Here is a 21,976-nt window from a genome sequence, read left to right as displayed (position 1 = left end):
TAGCAATGATTTCCAGACGTTGGCAATTCCATGCAAAAAAAAACAGTGCACACATTCATGTTCTCAGCTGTTCGGAAAGAATGAAGTATCACTTTTTGATTTATTTTTCAGTGTTTAACCCCTTCAACACTGAGCGGCGGATTCAAATGATTGCACGGCGGGAGCCACTAGAGTGCGCCCAACAGAGCTATTCACTTTAGACAGGAGTTCGGCCACGATGAAGCATTTTAATTGCTCCTGAGTTTCATGTCCCTGTTCTGACCAGGTTTTAGGTTGATCAAATACCAACAGCATTAGGAGACCTTTTTTCTGTATAATCAATATTTATTTGCAGTGATAAATGTGCCAAAATTGTAACATCAAAAATAAATCAATAAATGGAAGCTTAAGCCCCAAGACGTGCGGGACTGCGCATCTCCATCGCTGTGGGGTGTACACACGGAGCGATTTGTGCTTAACTTCTAAGCAATCTAGACACAACTCCAAAGAGCTGGTTACTATTAAACTGCATTAATACATCTGCTCTGACAAAATAAAATGCCAACAGGAATAGGGCTGCCATTTTAATGTTCCTGCAAGCTGTAAATAAAGACTTGGTAGCGGGTCCTCATTAAGAACTCAGTGAATATGAATTCACATTATAAACGCCTTATGCACAGTGTAAATGTAATTGTAACAGAAGTACTGATACAAGAGTGTGAGTCTTTTAATATAGAATAGAAAACAAAACTAATTTACAAGTAGAATTCTTTGTAAATGATAAATCCCGCCACATTTTCTGGAGTCCTGGTTGGGTCATAGTCGCACCGCTGCACTGTCTCATTCTCATATATTAGTGTACACAGGAAAAGCTAATGGATTCCTTAGGTGTTTGTTCTGGCACAGATCCCTGCATCTTTCTTATTATTGCTTCCTGTCAGTCTTGATTTCTACAGTATGTAGCCAATTTTAATGTATCGCTGAAATGTCACCCTTTGTCTTCTTTAACCTTGAGAAGATTGGTTTCTTTTTGCCATCCCAATGAACATTTGACGACAGGATCTCACATGACTGCATCTCGCATAAAGAGCAGCCTGAACGGTAGTCATTAACCACGCTCCACTTATCCACAAACCGGTTCATATTTTGCATTTGTTTGTCTAAATGTATCACTTGTCAAATGTCTGCTAATTGTAATGGAATTAATACCTTTCTTATAGAACGTTTAATATTATAGCAAGCTTTAATGCTATTTTGTCTCCTAGAACACCACTTTGCAATAATTGTGTGTTTTAGCCTTAAATAGTCTGTCATACGTTGTAAACGACAATAGTCTGTGATTTTGGGAGGTTAGGTTTTTAAGTCTTTTTTTTTTTTTTTTTTTTACGGTTCAAAAGGTCAAATAGGTCAAAAGTTTACATTTGGACTCTGTATTTATAGTTCTAGTACTTTTGTTGCAGCCGCTACTGAGAAATTCTGCTAATGCTGCAGCCAATGGGCTGTCTGTTGAAACGCCCACCAGCTTCAGCCGTAATCTGCAGTGGCATGCAAAAAAGTTGCAACATGCAGCGGATGTCCGTTGCACCTTTAGGCTTCTGAGCAGCAATTGGTAAATTGGTGTAACAGAAACGTCCGGTGGTGGTGTGGGAGGGGCGAGTGCAGGGGTGCAGTATGTTGGTGTGGGTGAGTGAGGGGCGAGGGTGCTGCATTTGGGTGGGGGACCGATGGTGGTGTGGTTGGGGAGGTATGGGTGTGTGAGTACTGCGGGAGGGTGATGGGCGGGTGCAGTGTTGGTCCGGCTGGGTGCGGGGGTACTGCGGGTTGAGGAGGTCCGGGTGTGCCGTGGGTGGGTGCATTAGTACTGCGGGTGCGGGATGCCGCAGGTGGGGGAGGGTGTCTGGTAGTGCTGTGTGTGTGTGTGTGTGTGTGGGGGGGTGGTGAAGTTGCGGGGCTGCTGTGGAGGGGATGGGGGTGTGTGTCCTGTCTTGTCCTGTGGGTGGGTACGGGTGATCAGCGCATGAGTGTACTTCATGCACAGTAGGTGCGGTTGCGGGGGTGCCATGGTATTGCGGGTTGGGGTGGAGCGGGTGTGTATAGGGGTGGGGGAGTGGCGGGTGCAGGGTTACTACAGTTGTCTTTGGCCAAAAACTACCACAATTGTATAAATGCCTCCTGCATGCCCGTGCGACCACTGCTGCATCCAAAGACGCAGCATTGGATAATTTAGGTTATGCAGACCGGCTGCTGCAGCTCTGTGGCAGTGGTCAGAATTCGCTGCCAGATGATGGAGACCCTAGCCTTGGCACGATCTCAAAATTGCTTTGTGAAACGCAGGTCATTGTTGTTGTTTTCTACCAGCCCCCAACCGGCTGCAAACTTTCAATCACAAGACGTCTGCCTCCTCTATATGCATGTAAGGACATAGGTAGGGATGCCAATCCTGGGAGCATTTTTCAATCCCGGGATTGGCATCCCGAGTTCGCAGGCGCGTCCCAGTACCCACCCCCACACCAGCCGACCCGCACATTTACTTACATTGGCGGGTGGCTGGGAGTTGAGTGGGTTTGGAGGTGCACGGTGCCTTCGGGTGCGTGCACCTCTTCCTTAGCTGCCGGAGAAGAGAGGCAGGCAGGAGAAGGGCCATGTAGGCGGGCAGGAGAAGGGGTGGCCTGTGCAGCGTGACTCTCACGCTGCGCAGGCCGTACGCCGAGTTCGGGAACAGCTGGGCAGTGTCTGAGTGAGTGCTCAGACGCTACCCAGCATTAGAAGGTTTCTGTCCTCCACAGAAGGTTTCTGTCCTCCCTGCGCAGTCTAATCATGAAATCCCAGGATTTTTGGGGCCATATCCGGGGATCCCGGCGATCCCGGCATTGGCCACCCTAGACGTAGGACCTAAACTGCATATCTGCCCTACAGGTCATGTGCATGCGTGAAAAAAGCAACAACAACCAAATTTAAAACTTTCCCCCATTTGTGTGGAACAACCTATGTGAAGATCATATTTACTTTTCACTATTAATTTCCTCTTTGTATAACTGCAGTGACGGCAGAGGAACTATGGAAAGGAATGTTGGCTGAGACTGGTGTTGGCTCTCGGAAGGGAAGAGGTAAAAGAACCAAGAAGAGGATTAAAAAGAATCTCAACTTTGGACAGTATATTGGAGAAGGCAAGTTGTTTTTAATGATGTCTTTTATTTGTGATTACAATTGTTTTCCTTTATTTCTTGCTCTTTGTTGATCCTGAAGCACTCCTTCACCATTAAGGTAATATATGGTTCTCTGTCCTTTAGGGAAATCTGGATTTCTCTGGCCAGGTTTGAATGCACCTTTAATGGCAAGTGGGAAACCATCAACTATAGCACAAAGGGACAAACAACAGATGGAAATCATACAAGCAAAAATAATTGAGGATAGAGACAATATGGACAAGAAAAGAAAGACCAGAATTAAGAGAGAGAGAGGTTGGACTGGTAGAAGCTGGGGAGGCATTAGCATTGGACATCCAGACCCAGGTCCTAATGGAGGTAAGAAAGCCATGCACTGTATATTTGTGAGTCTGGATAGACAGTTACACATTGCACGCAGTATCAAAAAAGGTTCAGGGTAATGAAAATAATTACCCTTCTCGACTAGATATGATTGGTAACCTGCACACTAAGTGATGGATGCGGTCATTTGGTCTATAGCATGGTGGTCGACAGTCATTGGGAAAAGGACGACATGGGTCTAGGTTGACAGGGTTCTAAGTCGAAAGGTCATTAGTTCGACAGTGTCTAGGTCGACAGTCAAAAGGTCGACATGGGGTTTGTCACTGTTTTTTGAGCCGACGTGCCAACAGGTGGTATTTCATGCCCTACCATCCACTAGGGCGTGGTGGGAGAATAAAATAGTGTGCCCGAAACGTGAGCGATGCGAGGGGATGTGGTGCACTTTAAACTGTGTCCATGTCGACTGTGCTGACATTCGGGTGAAAAAACAGTGAAAAACCCCATGTCCACCTTTTGACTGTCGGCCTAGACACTGTCGACCTAATGACGTGTTGAACTAATGACCTTTCGACCTAGAACCATGTCGATCTTTTCCCATGTCGACCTAATGGTGGCAACCTAATGACTGTTGACCATCATGCTGTAGACCAAATGATCCCAACCCCCAAGTGAATAGCCAAAAATCTCTACATAGTATAAAATGTTCCTGGTATATTTCTGTTTCTAAACTTGATAACCACTTGATGGACTTAATGTGGTTTGCGCATTTAAAGCATTTGTAACAGCAAGGCTTAGGTGTATGAAACATTATTCTTTGACAAAATGGAGCCAAGCAATGAAGATTTCAGTGAAGCAAGTCAAAGAAATATTACCCTCCAGTAGAATAGGTACGGAAATCAAAAGGTGACGGAAAAACCAGCAGAGGACTGGATAGGGGGTGATCAGAGGCGTATACATGTCCTAATGGTGTGAGAGTATTCATGGCGATTAGTTCAAATGACTAATGTCATTTACAGGTAAATCTATGGTTAAAATAGCAAATCAATATAAATCGAAAATTGCTCCCTTCTGAAGCCAGGGCAGGATGCAAGTGTATTTATAAACCATCGCCGTCAGCATTTCGTAACAGCGATGGCAGAATATTTCTCATTATGACTGGATTATATGGATATATGTGGCCAGTGCCAGATTAAGCCTTCGGGGGGCCCGGGGCACTTTAGACAGTGGGGCCCCCTTGCACTTGTCATTACAGGCCACAAACTGCATGGGAGAATATTACACTGTCAAAACAGTAAAGTAAAGATATATATATATATATATATATATATATATATATATATATATATATGTGTGTTTGTCCCTCTGCTCCACCAATCAGAGCTCAGCACAAACGTCTCAGCCTCTGCCCTCATGTGCAAAGTGTCATGGGACTTAGTCAAGTCCCAGTAATGCACTGCACACTTGTGCAATCAGTGGGGCAGATGTATTAAGCCTGGAGAAGAGATAAACTGGAGATAAAGTGGAGATAACTTGGAAGAGTTAACGCACCAGCCAATCAGCTGTGTTTGAAATATGACAGTTGGGATCTGATTGGCTGGTGCGTTATCTCCTTCCACTTTATCTCCAGTTTATCTCTTCACCAGGCTTAATACATCTGCCCCAGTGTGCCTTGGCTCCTGATGCTCAGCACCATTAATCATTGTCACATTGGCAGATAGGTGAAGCTGCAGCACTACCCCACTCCCATTCACAAAATCTTTATTTTTTTTTAAATACATGCCAAGCACAGGGGCCCCTAGCTAGAGGGGGGCCAGGGGGTACTGACCCCTTGTGCCCCCATTAAAATCCGGCCCTGTATGTGGCTAAATCAGAGGTTCCCATATGTAGTCCTCAAGGCACATTAACAATCCAGGCTTTAAGTGTATTCCTGCTTGGCCACAGGTGATGTAATTTGTACCTCAGTCAATTTGATTTAACCATGGATATAATTAAAACTGGATTGCTTGTTTAACATTTTTGGTTTTGAATAGTCATTTGGTGTGCAGGCTACCGACCATCTCAGGTCTGTATTGGTTATATAGCTGTAGCAAATAGAGACGGCACTCCATTGTTTTAATCTGTCAACAGCAATGGCTTCTTATACCAACATTTCAGAATAATTTTCTATTCTTTTATTGGGATAACAAGTTTACCAAATAAACTTCCCTTTTATGTGCCATGACCATATGGGAAATGCCATCTGCCCTGGCACTTCAAAGTCAGTGTAATAATTATTTACATTTTGTGTATCCATGTAGCCCATTGGTTCCCAACCTGGGGTACTAGTACCCCTGGGGGACTCTACAGATCAGTTGGGGCACTTGAAAAAAAATATTTGTAATGGGGGAAGAAGAAGTCTCCCGATGGCGGAAGAAGTCTTCCATTGCCATGGAGTCGAACCGCGTTGCGTCACATGCAGTTCATCTGCAGCATCTCCTCATGCTTTTGCCCAACCGGCAATCCACTGGGAGGTAACTGCGCTGCACTCAGACCTCAGCGATCATCTGCCCTGCGCTGACATGGGTGGAGGATACAGCTGCATTAGCGGGAATTCTGGAGACGGTACACAGCCAGCAGCCAGACATAACGGGACCAGATTCCTGACCGCAAACTACTCCTCCTTCATATAAGGATACGCATAACGCTCACTTACACTCCACTTGTAATTACTGTGGATATTTCAATTAAGAGGCAGGGGTACTCCTAAATGAAAAGCCTAATCAAGGGGTACGGGAGTGAAAAAAAGGTTGGGAACCACTGATCTAGCCTGTAGACTGAGCGGCCTCATTGATTGGTTGTAGAAGTTTGTATTGGTTTTGATAGAGTTCTACACATAATAGTCTGATATCAAAGGTTAGGGAACCTTTTGAAGTCTTGATTACGGAGATTTTTATTTGAGACTTAGTTTTAAATTTAAAAGCAATAAATCCATCTGGTTTATATTCATTTTTGTAACAGTCTTATAGTATTGTCACTTCATTTTGCAGTATATTTGGTTCTGACGTGTTTTATGTTGAGGCGCTAGATGTATTGTTTCATTTCGTTGTTTTCTCAAGATATTCCTACTGAATGGTTTTCCAAAAGTATCACAGCAGAGATACCTGATGTACAGTAGATCAATGGCAAAATATTCAGTTATGATATTGTGGATTTGTAACTAAGGAGGCCAATTCCGGGATTGGTCGGATCCTGGGCTTTAGGCCTAAAAATGGCAGGTTTTGAATCCCGGGATTGAGCCTTCCAGTCCTGGGGTTGCGTAATTAGACAATTGAGGCCCCTACACAAACACTATGATATGCGCCGGGCTTTATAGCCTGGTGCTTCATAAATTGACTCCTAAGACTTTATTCTGTTCTGGGACTCACCATTGCAGATGTTTCAGGAGCCTCTCAGGATTTTTGAAGAAAGGGTACATCTTGGCTCTGATTAAGTTGAAAAATTGCTAAATTAGATATGTGATTGTGTCATTCCACTTGAGAGTAATGACAGTAATAGTCAAGTCAGAGATTTGTGTAGTAGTTTTCTGGAGATAAAATGGTCTTTTTGTCAATTTAATAATTTTTCTTTTCTTCATTTGTTGAATAGGGTTCTCAAAGACATAATCTTTTTCCAGCACAGATAAGCCTCAACTTTTTTTTTTTTAAAGTTTATATGTAATGGACTGAATGGATGACCTTTTTTTCATTTCAGACCAATCTACAGAGGTTTCAGTTCCTTGGCACAAGTTTTTATTTAGTGTAGAAGCACTAACGCCAGTAGGGGCAGCGGGCAGCCTGCACCTCCCAGACCCCTGTAGTGCTGGAAATGGGGGATCAAGAGGCAAGACCTTGTGTCTACCAATAAGGTTACTCCAGTCCAGTAAGGCCACACCCCTTTTCCTCTGTGCGCACCTGGTGTCAGGGAGCCTAGTGACACCTCTGGGTGTACTCCATTATTCAATTATCATTTGGTATGCAATGTAGAAAAAAAAAATGAAAAAAAAAAACAAAAAACTGGTATTTGTGGCCAAATAAATGTGTTTATCATTATGGAAATTTGGAAAGAGAAATATATTTTTGGTTATCCAACAGTGAATTATGAAGGCAATACAAAAAAAATAACAAGGGTGGATATTATAATTGGTAAACTAAGCCAAATAGAAGTTGTTCTTGGAATATGCTCAATGTGGGAAATGCATTTAAAACCTGTTGGCGTCAAGCAATTTGGCATATTTAAAAAAAAAAATCTGTATTTGTGCTGCTCAACCTGATGAAGTGAGAACAGCTTGTCTTGAAAAAATTAATTTCAGTTAAAAAAAAATATTTACAGTACCAGAAAAAACGTACTACAGTCCGTTATTTTGATGAGATTATAATACTTCCAGCCTAATATTTGTTTCCATGATTGAAGTAGATTATCAAATAATGCTACAGTTTAAAAAACACACTTCAGCTTCAGATTTGAAATTTCTACAATTTTTTTTTCGCTTTGTGCAAAGGTGTTTTTAAAAGGTAAATCTATCATGTATAATCTCATTCTTATTTCCTGCCAATCCACTACTTGCCACCTCTATCCCATCATAAATTGTAAGATGGCAGGGCTGGCAGAACCATGGCCAAACATTGAGGTTTTTATTAAGGATTCTGCACCTAAAGGGCATCTCAGCAGCTGACATTCATTGTCAACTTGATGAGGTATGGCGGTTAGCGTCATGTCATGGAAACAAGGTTTGGGTTTGGTGGACATGCTTAGCTGTCCAGATCGATGCTCATCATTAACATCTATCCTGCCTTTATGAAAGGTGGTGCACCAAACCCATACCTCTTTCTGTGAACTGATCTTATCACTGCTGCTGATGTGATGGATATGAGATGCAGTGTAATGGTTGTGAGGTGGAAGAACATTAAACACATGACGGGTGTTTTTGCCTTACTTGTGGAACCACCGTCATAGTAAATTTACAAAAACATTTGTTGCAATCTCTAATACAGTAGCAAGACTTTTATAAATCCGTGCACAATTCCTTATGTTGGCGGCACTCATTTCTAAATAAATGCTCAGAGGGTCATCAATTCATTTATTGAAGTTTCGAAGCTTTATTATATATGCTTCTTCATCAGGATGTCCTGATGAAGAAGCATATATAATAAAGCTTCGAAACGTCGATTAATGAATTGATGACCCTCTGAGCATTTATTTGGAAGTGAGTGCCGCCAACATAAGGATTTGTTGTATGGGGACCTGAGTTTGGGTACCTGCGGATGGCACCCCACATTCAAACCATTTGAGGAGTGTGGTTCCTGTGGCGTCTGCAGTGATTCATGCTGCTGAGGACTTCATGGTTCCAGAGGAGCGGTTTGCCGTGGGTAACGTGCTTTATCATGTGGTAATCAGTCCACAGTGTTTTTATTTATGGTACGAGCATTTTTGTTTATACCCGGAGTGTTTTATTGTCCTTCATTAAATACTCATTTACCTGCACTATGAGGCGCACCTCTCTCTCCTGTTTATTCTAGATATATATATATATATATACAGTATATATATATCCCAAAGTATAAAGCAGCACTCTCAAAATTCATCAACATTAGTGCTGGGGTGCCATTAGCCCAGGCCTCAAAGCTAACATCCAGGTGTGCCAAAAATGCATCCACAGTAGAAACTTTCCACATAGTGCACTCACCAGGCTCTTTATGGTTAAAACTTCATAACTTTAATTCTCCAGTTTAAAATCAAACATGATTGTCAGTCGACGTTTCGGGTCTTAGCACAACCCTTTTTCAAAAACCTACAATCCATCTATTTTCCAGCAGCCAATATACAGAGACCCTTCAGGCTCACCTTATACAGTGCACTACTATTGCTCCCCCATGTGGGTGTTACCAGCTGAACAAATTTGCATGCATACCTGTTCTTGTGTAAATGCCGGCATCAGAGCACCAATACTGGTGTGCGATCCGCCAATACTGGGGTGCATTCCACTGGTGCGGAATCAGTATGCTTCCTGTTTCCTCCTGCGCTACTAATGCTCACACCCTGTCCAAGCAGCATGCATTCCAGCTGGCCGGGGCCTGTGCTTCACGCCCCACCTACCAATACCAATCTATGTCTCGGGGCGTCGGCTTCCTTACGTCTTGTTGACATCTGCCATGCATTCCACATGATAGAAATTAACTCCCTCCTGCGTTCCAATAGCAAATTAGCTAAATCGTTTCATTATTAAAAACATATATAGAGGCAAGTGTGCGCGAGGGCAGAGGGCAGCCCTTCGGGTCACTGTTTCCATTACTTTTATGCCAAAAACAATTTATATTAAAAAGTTAGGTGTTTTCATCCTGCCAGTGGAGAAGTAACCCACAAGGGGCACCCACCCGCTAGCGGTGTCGCACCTCATTAACCATTATGTGCATTAGAACATCCACCTAAATACCTATAAACAAATGCATAATACTAACTCAAGAACAATGAGAAAATCAAGAAAGTAATGAAAATGTGCTACTAATCAATAAAAATGAAGAAACCACTATTAATTACTACAACATGATGTCTCGTAATACAGGCCCGGCAATCCGCAAAGTCACATCAGTCATCAGTAAACATAGATAATGTTTTTTTTTTTTTTAATTCAAGCCTCTCGGCGATACAGTATCCAAACAGCGTATCCAGAAGGCTTCTTTTCTGAGAAGTGCCAGTCCTCTGTCACCTCCCCTGGGATGGGGGGGGGGGCGATCCAGTCAATCACCATATATCTAAGGCTTGGAACCTGATGCCTCTCTTTCAAGAAATGAGCTGCCACGGGTTTATCAGTATTTCCAGGTTGTTAAAGCCATTCTGATAGTATATCTAACCGAAAAAAACACACAACTGGAAACACCGCTTTAGCAGAGTATCCATCACATTTAATATATTAAAAGGATATACACACAAAACATTTAAATAATAAGCAGCCTAAAAAAAGGAATTTCTAAAAGCCTTTTATATTGAATTTAATTCCCTGCAACTTCCCCAAATAGAGTTAGTGCATACATGCAATTAGCTTTCTTTCCAACTTGGGCTTTTTAGTTCAAGGTTGATAATATTAGTGTGGTAGTCACAATGGATTAGTCCCACCTATGTGCACATGGTGTAAGTATAAATACTCAAGTGTTTCCAGAGGTGGGCAAAGACGTAGCCAGCTTCCAGACTCTGGTGGGTACCTCCGGCCACTGGTGCAGTCCAAAGTATGCGGCCTTATCAAAGTATCCCCGCCAGCTCCGATTGTTAGGCTGCTGGTAAAAGTGTCCCCGCTATCCTCCGGATCTACGCGTTTCTCCGCCTCCCAATAGGGTACTCAGCGGCTTCCTCAGGATGTGGACCACACAAAACTTCTGGCACAAAGTCATTTGGCGTGATGAGACCAAAATTTAACTTTTTGCTCACAACCATAAACGTTACATTTGGAAAGGAGTCAACAAGGCCTATGATGACAGTTACACCATTCCTACTGTGAAACACGGAGGTGGATCGCTAATGTTTTGGGGATGTGTGAGCTTCAAAGGCACTGGAAACGTGGTCAAAATTGATGGCAAGATGAATGCAGCATGTTATCAGAAAATACTGGAGTAAAGTTTGAACTCATCAGCCTGGAAGCTGCACATGGGACGAACTTCGACGTTCCAACATGACAATGATCAAAAACACATGGACAAGTCGACCTGTCATTGGCTACAGCAGAATAAAGTGCAGGTTCTGGAGTGGCCATCTCAGTCTCCTGACCTCAATATCAGTGAGCCACTCTGGGGAGATCTCAAATGTGCAGTTCATGCAAGACAGCCCAAGAATTTACAGGAACTGGAGGCTTTTTGCCAAGAAGAATGGGCAGCCTTACCAGCTGAGAAAATAAAGAGCCTCATCCACAGCTACCACAAAAGACTTCAAGCTGTCATTGTTGTTAAAGGGGGCAATACATGGTATTAAGAACTGGGGTATGTAAACTTTTGATCAGGGTCATTTGGGTAGTTTCTGTTGTCATTATGATGTAAAAAGAGTAAACACAGTTGAGTGAGTGAAAGAAAAGTTTGTGAGTTATCATTCATATTCTCTGACAAATGGGCAGAAAATCACAAATTCTGCTAGGGTATGTGAACTTATGAGCACAAGTGTGTGTGTGTGTGTGTATATGTATATTGTACTAAACCTCCAATGTGTGTTTTTGTTGGTTCTGAATTTGAAATAATTCTAATTCATAGTGTTTAGTGTCATTGAAATCCAAATAAATATTGCAGAATCTTTCCACAAGTTATTGAAAAAGAAATACAGAAATGATTCAAAAGTATTTAGACAATACTTGCCAGCAGTAAGATCCTGATTTTTCTGTTAGTCCCTCACAGACCCAAAAGAGGAGGCAGCTCTCCCTCATTGTATGGTACTCACTGTGGGAAGGAGTGGGGCTAAACCAATCCACCTTTTCATTTGGCTCCGCCCATCACAATTCAGCCCTGTGCCTTGAAGTGTCTTTTATTCAAACTGCCATGTTTGTATGGTCTTGCATGCATACTACCTTGTACAGATTGACCTCATACATGTAGCCTCTTGTGCATGTTGCTAAAAGAAGTAGAAACCCGCGCTTCCTATTTGGATAGATAATTGTAAATTGTGAGATAATTTGATTCAAAGTTTTCCTCCTTTGTAGTCCTTCGTCCAAATTCACAACCTCAAAACTAGAACATGGTGCAGATTTAAGGTTAAATGAAAAATATCTTCTTCAACGAATGTATATGTGCCCGTACCGTATTAAGGCCTTTTCCAAGGCCAAGGAATATAGCGTAGATTGGGGGTCACACTTTAAGCTCGATTTTTCCTTTTTAATCCTCCAATCTTGTGCATGTTGACCTAATGACTGACTGTCGACCTGTAGGCACTGTCTAAGAGCTAGTCCACACCCCTTTTTTGGCCAGACTGGTGGAGTAGGGTAATATTAATCCAATCAAATCATGCTCAAAGTAAATATACTTAGCTAAAAAAAAAAAAAAAATTTTAGAAAAAAATTCTGGTGGTGGTTTCCCCTGAGTATTGACCAAGGTAAACACATACTTACCATGATATTTCATGTCTTGTTTCATGTGCGTTAGCACCTATCATGAATAGTGTTTTCGGGGAAAAAAATAATTGGGTATAAATTTAAAACTTTTTTATGGCTAAAAATACAAAAATGTTTCTTTTCCCTTTTTACTACTGATCAATGAAAGGAGAGGTAGCAGTGATGCTCATGATTTAGGATTAACCATATGGGAATCAAAGACCTTCATCCAGTCATCTGAATCCCTTTCTAATCTAGTTCCTTTTCACCTGTCTAAAATAATAAGAAAACAATCCATCAAGTGCTATTTCCCTTGGATCTTCTTGCCCTTATGCTCGCTGTCCTTCCTCGTAAAAGGTCAAAATAAGAAAATATTTACTGTAGTTCTGTGATATTTAAGTTTTGCCTTTTTATGCCGTGAGTTGGTGCAAAGAGCACAGAGTCCCAGTGAGCTGATGAACCTCTACATCCGAGAGTACAGGCCGCTTTTCTTTAATGTAAAAGCTGCATTGTTCTTGCTAATCTGCTTCAAATCCACCTATGACCTCTACAAATAATCTAGTTATCAGGGGATGCAAAGGAAGAAGCCATATGTGTTTTTTATTTTATTTTTTTACATCATTACAATATCTACTACTGAACACTATATTTGCAATGACTAATGTGCTCATGGGAAAGGTTTTTTGTTAATGTTATGGTATGGGTCATTGGTCCGACCCAATTTAGGTCGACATGCATCGGGTCGACCACTGAAGGTTGACACCTGAAATAGCTCAACATGGCTAAGGTTGACAGGGTTGAAAGGTCGACATAAGCATCAGGTCAACAAGGGCAAGGTCAACATGAGATTTTCATTTTTCACACACACACACACACACCCCCCCCCCCCCCCCCCAAATGTTGACTAAGTCGACATGGACACCATCTAAGTGTACCGTGTCCACTCACATGGCTCGCAATGCTTCGGGCACACTATTTTATACGCCCACAATGCCATAGAGGATGGTAGGGTCAGGGCCACCGAGAGGTATGCCAGGCGCCGGTAATATTTGGGGGCGTGGCCTAATCGTGGGAGGCCACACAACCACCATGTGTAGAGGGGGGTGAAAAAACACTCTAAAGTCAGGGGGGTTGGGGAGGGGAGCGGTCAGTGAGACGCTCATGCTGAGCCTGCTGTCAGCACAGCACATCCCATAGTTGTGTGCTGCTGCTCGGGAGGGACAGAGGGGAGGGGGTGGTCAGACCAGGGCCCCTTCAGCAAATCTGGGCCCGGGTAATTAGTACCTGCACCCCCCCCCCTCCCTCCCCCCCCCCCTCTCGGCGACCCTGGGTATGGTATGAAATACAACCTGTCTGCTCACAAAAATGTGAAAAAGTCAGATCCACCTTGCCATTGTCGACCTTCCAACCCTTTAGACCTTAGCCAAGGCATGACCAAACTATGGCCCTCCAGCTATTTTGTCCCATCATGCCTTGCCACAGTTTTGCTATTAGGGAATGCTAAAACTATGTAGAGGCATGATGGTGTGGCATGCATGTGTAGTTCCACAACAGCTGGAGGGCCATAGTTTGGACATGCCTGCCTTAGCCACAATGACCTATTTCAGGTGTCAACCTAAGCCCTGTCAACCTTCATTGACTGACCCAATGCATGTCAACCTAAAAAAATCGAACTAGTGACCATATCTCATGTATTCTGTATATATTTTGTTCTCTAAAGCTATAGAAATAAAGTTGTGTGCATACAGAAGACTTTTTTCTCCACTGTAGCAACTGCGCCTAGAGCAGCAATGAAGATTACAAACCACAATGAGGGATAGTTCGGTCCCTCTACACAAATGATACAAAACACAAAAATGTGGTGTGATCCTCTTAGCGCTCACAGTTTTTGATACATTAAAAAAAGGGGAAGATAATAAAAAAAGTAAAAATAGGAAGACAGTAGTTACGTGTTCATATGTCTCATACGTTCCAGGTGTGGAATGTGTACCATCCGCCATTCAAGGATGATTCGTACATAAAAAGAAAAAAAGGTACATATAGCGTAATTTGCTTTTTCAAAAGTTCACAATGGGTCAGTATTTCCCAAACGGACACAAATGAGGTTCTCCTCTGTGTGAAGTTGTTATTCTTTATGGGTTCACCTCCTGTGTCAGTAGTAATGGATAGTGCTTACAATAAGCTTACATTCAAACAGGTGGTATAAAACACATCAAGGTATCTTTCAAATTCTCACTTGTATGCTTACATAATCCTCGTAGTGGATCCTCATGTAACGGTTTCTTTTTCAATAAGATCACATCCAGGCAGAAAAAAAAAAATTTAAAAATTTTTTGGGGAATTTATTTGGAATAAAATAATAAAAGGAGGGACTTGTTTGATGACCATTACAATTCAAATAGTCTCCTCCAGCATCATAAATCACCAACGCGTTTCAACAGTATCTGTCTTTGTCAAGGTGTAATGTCTATCTGCCTGGAGCTTCTACTTATACCTGAGGGCTATAGGACCACCCTTATGGGAGGTGTGGTTACACATTAACCAAAGTGGGCTGAAATTGCTTGATGGAGGCCAGTAAAAATGTATATACTGCCACATATAGGACAAACGATATGATGACAACAGCAGTGTCCAAAATATAAGCATATAATATGCCAGAAAAGGTCTAAAAAAGTTAATTAGTGGCGTGCGTTCCACGCAGGTGGAACGCACTTCACTTCCGCCGGAAGTGTGTACTGCGGTATTACATACTGATGTGAGTGTTACATGGGCTGATTTACCGCCCTCCTAGTAGAAGGAGACCGTTATCGATTAGGTCCATTTTTAGGGAGAGGTATGATGAGTAACACGGTGTGTTTGCCGTGGCATTTAGGGTTAGCGCTATAACGGAGGTATGTCGCGCTCCCGTCCACTTCCGGTTTCGGAGCGCAGCATACCTAGCCCTATGAAAACTGTGCACAGTAAAGAAGGTTCCTACTGAACAAAGGGGACTGAATGGAATGCAAATGCGTTTCAACTGAAAGGAAGTGCCCCGTTTGGAAGCATATAGATGTCACCTGTAGTGATATTACAGCATACATAATAAATCCTGCATATCTACAGTATTTAAATAGACATATGTATAATTAATTCATGAAATGCCCTGTTTGGAAGCATATCAACATAATTTGCAGCAATCTACCCGGCATACATGGCAAATCCTGCATACATGCATTATTTAAAGCGACACATACACAATTAATTCATGAAATGAAATAGGTATTTAAAATAAATACATAAATAAATAAAGTAGGGATGGAATATAGGAAGAACTTCTATACATATCTCCGAATGGTATAATTTTTTATAATTTTTTATAACTGATGTTAGGCTCTACAGGGGATTTTATTCTATAGAAATCCACATCTAGGGGAGTATATTTCTTTATGTATAATTTTATTGTATATTTTTTATTTGTTCCTATAACTGATGTCAGACTTCACAAGGGATTTCTTTTTCTCTGGAGGGTTTTCATAGGAACCATTTTAGTTTGAATCTGGAGTTCGAACTAAAATGGTTCCTATGAAAACCCTCCAGAGAAAAAGAAATCCCTTGTGAAGTCTGACATCAGTTATAGGAACAAATAAAAAATATACAATAAAATTATACATAAAGAAATATACTCCCCTAGATGTGGATTTCTATAGAATAAAATCCCCTGTAGAGCCTAACATCAGTTATAGAAAATTATAAAAAATTATACCATTCGGAGATATGTATAGAAGTTCTTCCTATATTCCATCCCTACTTTATTTATTTATGTATTTATTTTAAATACCTATTTCATTTCATGAATTAATTGTGTATGTGTCGCTTTAAATAATGCATGTATGCAGGATTTGCCATGTATGCCGGGTAGATTGCTGCAAATTATGTTGATATGCTTCCAAACAGGGCATTTCATGAATTAATTATACATATGTCTATTTAAATACTGTAGATATGCAGGATTTATTATGTATGCTGTAATATCACTACAGGTGACATCTATATGCTTCCAAACGGGGCACTTCCTTTCAGTTGAAACGCATTTGCGTTCCATTCAGTCCCCTTTGTTCAGTAGGAACCTTCTTTACTGTGCACAGTTTTCATAGGGCTAGGTATGCTGCGCTCCGAAACCGGAAGTGGACGGGAGCGCGACATACCTCCGTTATAGCGCTAACCCTAAATGCCACGGCAAACACACCGTGTTACTCATCATACCTCTCCCTAAAAATGGACCTAATCGATAACGGTCTCCTTCTACTAGGAGGGCGGTAAATCAGCCCATGTAACACTCACATCAGTATGTAATACCGCAGTACACACTTCCGGCGGAAGTGAAGTGCGTTCCACCTGCGTGGAACGCACGCCACTAATTAACTTTTTTAGACCTTTTCTGGCATATTATATGCTTATATTTTGGACACTGCTGTTGTCATCATATCGTTTGTCCTATATGTGGCAGTATATACATTTTTACTGGCCTCCATCAAGCAATTTCAGCCCACTTTGGTTAATGTGTAACCACACCTCCCATAAGGGTGGTCCTATAGCCCTCAGGTATAAGTAGAAGCTCCAGGCAGATAGACATTACACCTTGACAAAGACAGATACTGTTGAAACGCGTTGGTGATTTATGATGCTGGAGGAGACTATTTGAATTGTAATTGTCATCGAACAAGTCCCTCCTTTTATTATTTTATTCCAAATAAATTCCCAAAAAATTTTTTAACAATTTTTTTTCTGCCTGGATGTGATCTTATTGAAAAAGAAACCGTTACATGAGGATCCACTACGAGGATTATGTAAGCATACAAGTGAGAATTTGAAAGATACCTTGATGTGTTTTATACCACCTGTTTGAATGTAAGCTTATTGTAAGCACTATCCATTACTACTGACACAGGAGGTGAACCCATAAAGAATAACAACTTCACACAGAGGAGAACCTCATTTGTGTCCGTTTGGGAAATACTGACCCATTGTGAACTTTTGAAAAAGCAAATTACGCTATATGTACCTTTTTTTCTTTTTATGTACGAATCATCCTTGAATTGCAGATGGTACACATTCCACACCTGGAACGTATGAGACATATGAACACGTAACTACTGTCTTCCTATTTTTACTTTTTTTATTATCTTCCCCTTTTTTTAATGTATCAAAAACTGTGAGCGCTAAGAGGATCACACCACAAAGTTGTGTGCATGTTTTGTTTTTTTGTAATATTAGGTATTAACTTTTAAATAATCCATTTAAACTATAATAAAGAAAAGCTCTGAAAAATATAAAGCAGTCTGAAGGCATCGGACCTTCGTGTACACATCTGTTTGCCAGCTTTGGGATTTAACACAGCCGCAATTCAATCTCTGCTCCAATATTCTCAATTTAATGTCTTTCCCATTACTTTAGAAATATGCTAACTATTTTTTTTTTTCTTCTCTCATCAGAGACATATGAAGATTTCGACTGCAGAGTGATCGAGGTACTTTTTTTTTATTTTATTTTTTTATTTCTTTGCAAGTATGCCACTAATGGGAGAGCAAATTAAATGTAGCGGTGACATTCAATTCCTTACATACATCAAGTTTATGGTGGTTGGGCTGTGCTGTATGCGCAAAGTCTGCAGCAATGCACAGCAAGATAGAGCATTCTGTATGTTAATGGCTGACTTATCAGCTGAGCTACATAGATAATACCCAACCGTGGCAGCTGCTGGTGACTTTGCAAAGGGCAAAATGAAGTTGGATAAAGTTTTGAGTTATTTGTAGTAGTCTGCCACATAAAAGTTAGTTTAAGTGCCCGTTTGTGTTCAATAGCCCATGACCGCTCTTTTATATCAGAATTTTCCAGTAGTTTTGTTTTACTGACTTATACATAAAGCATGCTTATCAAATAATCTGTAATCATTGTCTCCACATAAAATGATAACTTTAGAGGGCAGATTTAGTTTCTAAAAAATGAAAAGTGGTGGTTTTAACCACAGCTACCAATCAGAGTCTGCTGTAACTACAGTTATGGCCCCATTCTTCAGATCTGATCGCAGTACAAATTTGTTCTCAAACTGGGCAAAACCATGTGCACTGCAGGTGGGCCAGATGTAACATGTGCTGAGAGAGTTATATGTGTGTGAGTTATTTTGTTTCTGTGCAGGGTAAATACTGGCTGCATTATTTTTACACTGCAATTTCAGTTTCAACACACCCCAGCCAAATTTAACTCTCTTTGCCATGTTACATCTGCCCCACCCGCAGTGCACATGGTTTTGCCCATTTTGAGAACAAATTTGTACTGCGATCAGATCTGAATAAGGCCCATGACCTTTTCTACAGTCGTGGCAATTATCCCCTCTCAGCGCACAAAGCCTTGTGAGAATCTTCTAGCATTGGGCATCTGTTTTTGACAAAAATATGTCTTAATCGCAACGCGATCTGACAAGAATGCATTCTGTGCTGATTTGTGTGAAACATGACACTGGTATATCTGTGTGCAACGGAGTCTATGCATCTGTACATAAAGTGCTACCTGCTTGTTCTCCTTCATAACTTCAAGCTCACTGAAGTCCTTAAATCCTCCTCAAACCCAAAGAAATATGAATACAATTGATTTTCAAGAATTTTCTAGCTCTTTGCAACAAATTATAAAATCTGAGATTAAATGGTATGATCTTCCCCAATAAGCAATCTGCTCAATTGCCTACCTGAACTTTTGTCACTTTTTCTCTTGATTTGATACTACAAATGAATATGAAGTATCAACACTCTTCTTTTTCTGCTACTCTTCTACTGTTCTTCTTGATCCCATAGCCTCAAAAACAAGTAAAGCTCTATTGCCCGTGCTCATCCCAACCCTAACTAAAATCTGTATTCTCTCTCTGTCTCTGTCTGTCTCTGTGTCTGTGTCTCTGTCTGTCTCTCTCTCTCTCTCTCTCTCTCTCTCTCTCTCTCTCTCTCTCTCTCATTCTCTGTCTCTCTCATTCTCTGTCTCTGTCTCTCTCATTCTCTGTCTCTCATTTTCTCTCTCTCTTTTTCTTTCACTGTTCAAGCATGCCATTCCAGAATAAAATACTCCATCTCAGACTACCATCCCATCTCTCAGCTCCCATGTCCCACCAAGAGACTTGCCTCACAGACTTTCTTAACTCACTCAAGTTTTCAGACTTATTGGACCCACTTCAGTCATGCTTTTGTTCCCAACATTCCGCAGGGACAGCACTAGCTAAAGCTGAAAATGATCTGGTCATTGCAATGCACAAAGGCCACTACTCCCTTCTTATTGCATTAGATCTCTCTGTTGCTTTTGACCACTCTTTTCTCATACAAACACTACAATCCCTGGATCTCCAGATCACAGCCTTTTCAGTGTCTGCTTCTCTGAATACACTTATTCTTCCCCACCTCTCTGTTGGAATACCGTCAGCGTTCAGTTTACGGATGCCGACTGCCTTTAGAACACTGTTTTGCATGAACATAAAAAGACATCAGGATGTCTATGCCAGAATACTGATGACCAGCATCCTGAATTGAAAGTTTGCTGGGGCAGGTTAGGATCAGGCTGTTAGTCTCAGGGAGGGGCTGGTTATGGTTAGGCTGTGGGGAGGGGAGTTAGGTTTAGGCAGCAGGGTATGTGGGTTCGGCACTAGCGGGGAGGGTTAGTTACATAGTTACATAGTAGGTAAGGCTGAAAAAAGACTTGCGTCCATCTAGTTCAACCTGGTATAGATATCCATTGCTGATTTGGTAGGTTCTGGTATTTTACAGACAAATTATATTTCTTATTTGTACCCATGGATGTTTTTCTCCAGTAAATGTTTGTCCAACTTTGCCTTGAACGCATTTAATGAGCCAGCCGTTACCACCTCTCTGGGAAGAGAGTTCCAGAGTTTGACTGTTCTGACCGCAAAGAAATTCTTTCTACTAGCTGAATGAAATCTTTTTTCTTCTAATCTATACTCATGCCCTCGTGTCCTAGATTCCTTTCTAGTAGAAAAGAGGGTGTGTGACAGTTCCTTATATTGGCCCTTGATATACTTGTACATGTTGAGCATGTCCCCCCTTAAACGTCTCTTTTCTAATGTAAATAGTCCCAAATTGCTTAATCTCTCCCCGTAGCTTAAATTCTCCATTCCCCTAATAAGCTTTGTTGCTCGCCTTTGGACTTTTTCTAATTCTATGATGTCCTTTTTATAGTGTGGGGCCCAGAACTGTACTCCGTACTCTAGGTGAGGTCTCACCAATGCTTTATATAGTGGCATAATTACCCTTGAGTCCCTAGTTTCCATTCCCCTCTTAATACATGCCAGAATTTTGTTGGCCTTTTAGGGTCAGGTTGTGCGTGGGTGGGGGGATTTGTGACAGGCTGCAAGCAGGAAGGGGGAGGGGTGGTTACTTACGGAGCCCCTTTAGGTATTCTCCATATCGGGAGCCAGTCTTTTGACCACCGGGATATTGTATTCCATACTTTCCTACCTGACCCTCTCCATGCGGGAGAAAATGCTCTGTTCCTGGACTTCCCTGGTAATGTATGATTGCCATCACCTGTGGTGAGCTAGGTAATTGATAAGAAAGGAGTTTCACCACAGGTGATGGCACTCATACATTACCAGGGAAGTCCAGGAGCAGAGCATTTTCTCCCACATGGAGAGGGTCAGGTAGGCAAGTATGTTGTATTCTCTATCCTCCCCAGATTTTTCACCATCTATATTGGTCCATGTCACTGAATACCTTTATGCCATTTCCTTTTTGATGTCATCTCGCAAACTCAAAATGAACATTTCTAAAACCGAATTAATTATATTTCCCCCGACCAATAGTAGTTATCAACCTGATATCTCTATCACTGTTGAGACCTCAACATTCTTTGTTACGTCTGCATCTCTCATCCGCACTCATTATTCGCTCCCATTAACAATTGCAATAAGTTCTTCAGGCTGCACCCACTCTGGAACGATCTCCCACTTACACTGACTGTGCCATTCTCTCCCTCATATTCATACATTTCCCCATAATAGCTGTGCTTACAAAATTCTAGGTTTGTTATATAACAAAAGAACATTTACACAGCAGTTTTATTTGCTGGTATTTTAAAAAATTATCCTTGTTCTATTCACAGCTGTACAGATAATGCTAGGCAAAATATTTTCCTACTGACATAATTATTTTGTGTTTTTTTGGCTTTCATGTGCATTGCATTGTCAAATTGAAGGTTGCGGCTGCATTCAGTATGTGAAAACCTGCAGGAGTTACTAAGTGCTTATTCTGTCTGTCTTCAAGTACTGTAGATGAAAATGGATTGCCATTTTAAAGTGGAGAATGTACAGTATATTTATTTGTGCGTTTCAACATGGGAAAACTGATTTTATCTAAAAGACTGTAAATGTCATGCTTTCAAGTCCCCAATCCTCCAGCCTTCC

The 21,976-nt window shown here is 41.5% G+C and overlaps 1 protein-coding gene across 1 annotated transcript in view; it reads left to right on the top strand.

The window, feature by feature from the left end:
* The window catches only part of MRPS5 (mitochondrial ribosomal protein S5), a 115,017-nt gene that overhangs the window by 40,497 nt on the left and 52,544 nt on the right, over nucleotides 1-21,976 (top strand). Inside the window, exons 3-5 of the mRNA XM_083176010.1 lie at nucleotides 3,021-3,146; nucleotides 3,270-3,503; nucleotides 18,015-18,049. Of these exons, the coding sequence (XP_083032136.1) occupies nucleotides 3,021-3,146; nucleotides 3,270-3,503; nucleotides 18,015-18,049 (395 nt within the window). The remainder of the gene's footprint in view (nucleotides 1-3,020; nucleotides 3,147-3,269; nucleotides 3,504-18,014; nucleotides 18,050-21,976) is intronic.

This window comes from Crinia signifera, chromosome 3 (genome assembly GCF_055691185.1).
Source record: "Crinia signifera chromosome 3, ASM5569118v1, whole genome shotgun sequence".
NCBI classification, from domain to species: domain Eukaryota; kingdom Metazoa; phylum Chordata; class Amphibia; order Anura; family Myobatrachidae; genus Crinia; species Crinia signifera.
This window is presented reverse-complemented; position numbering and strand designations above follow the sequence as displayed.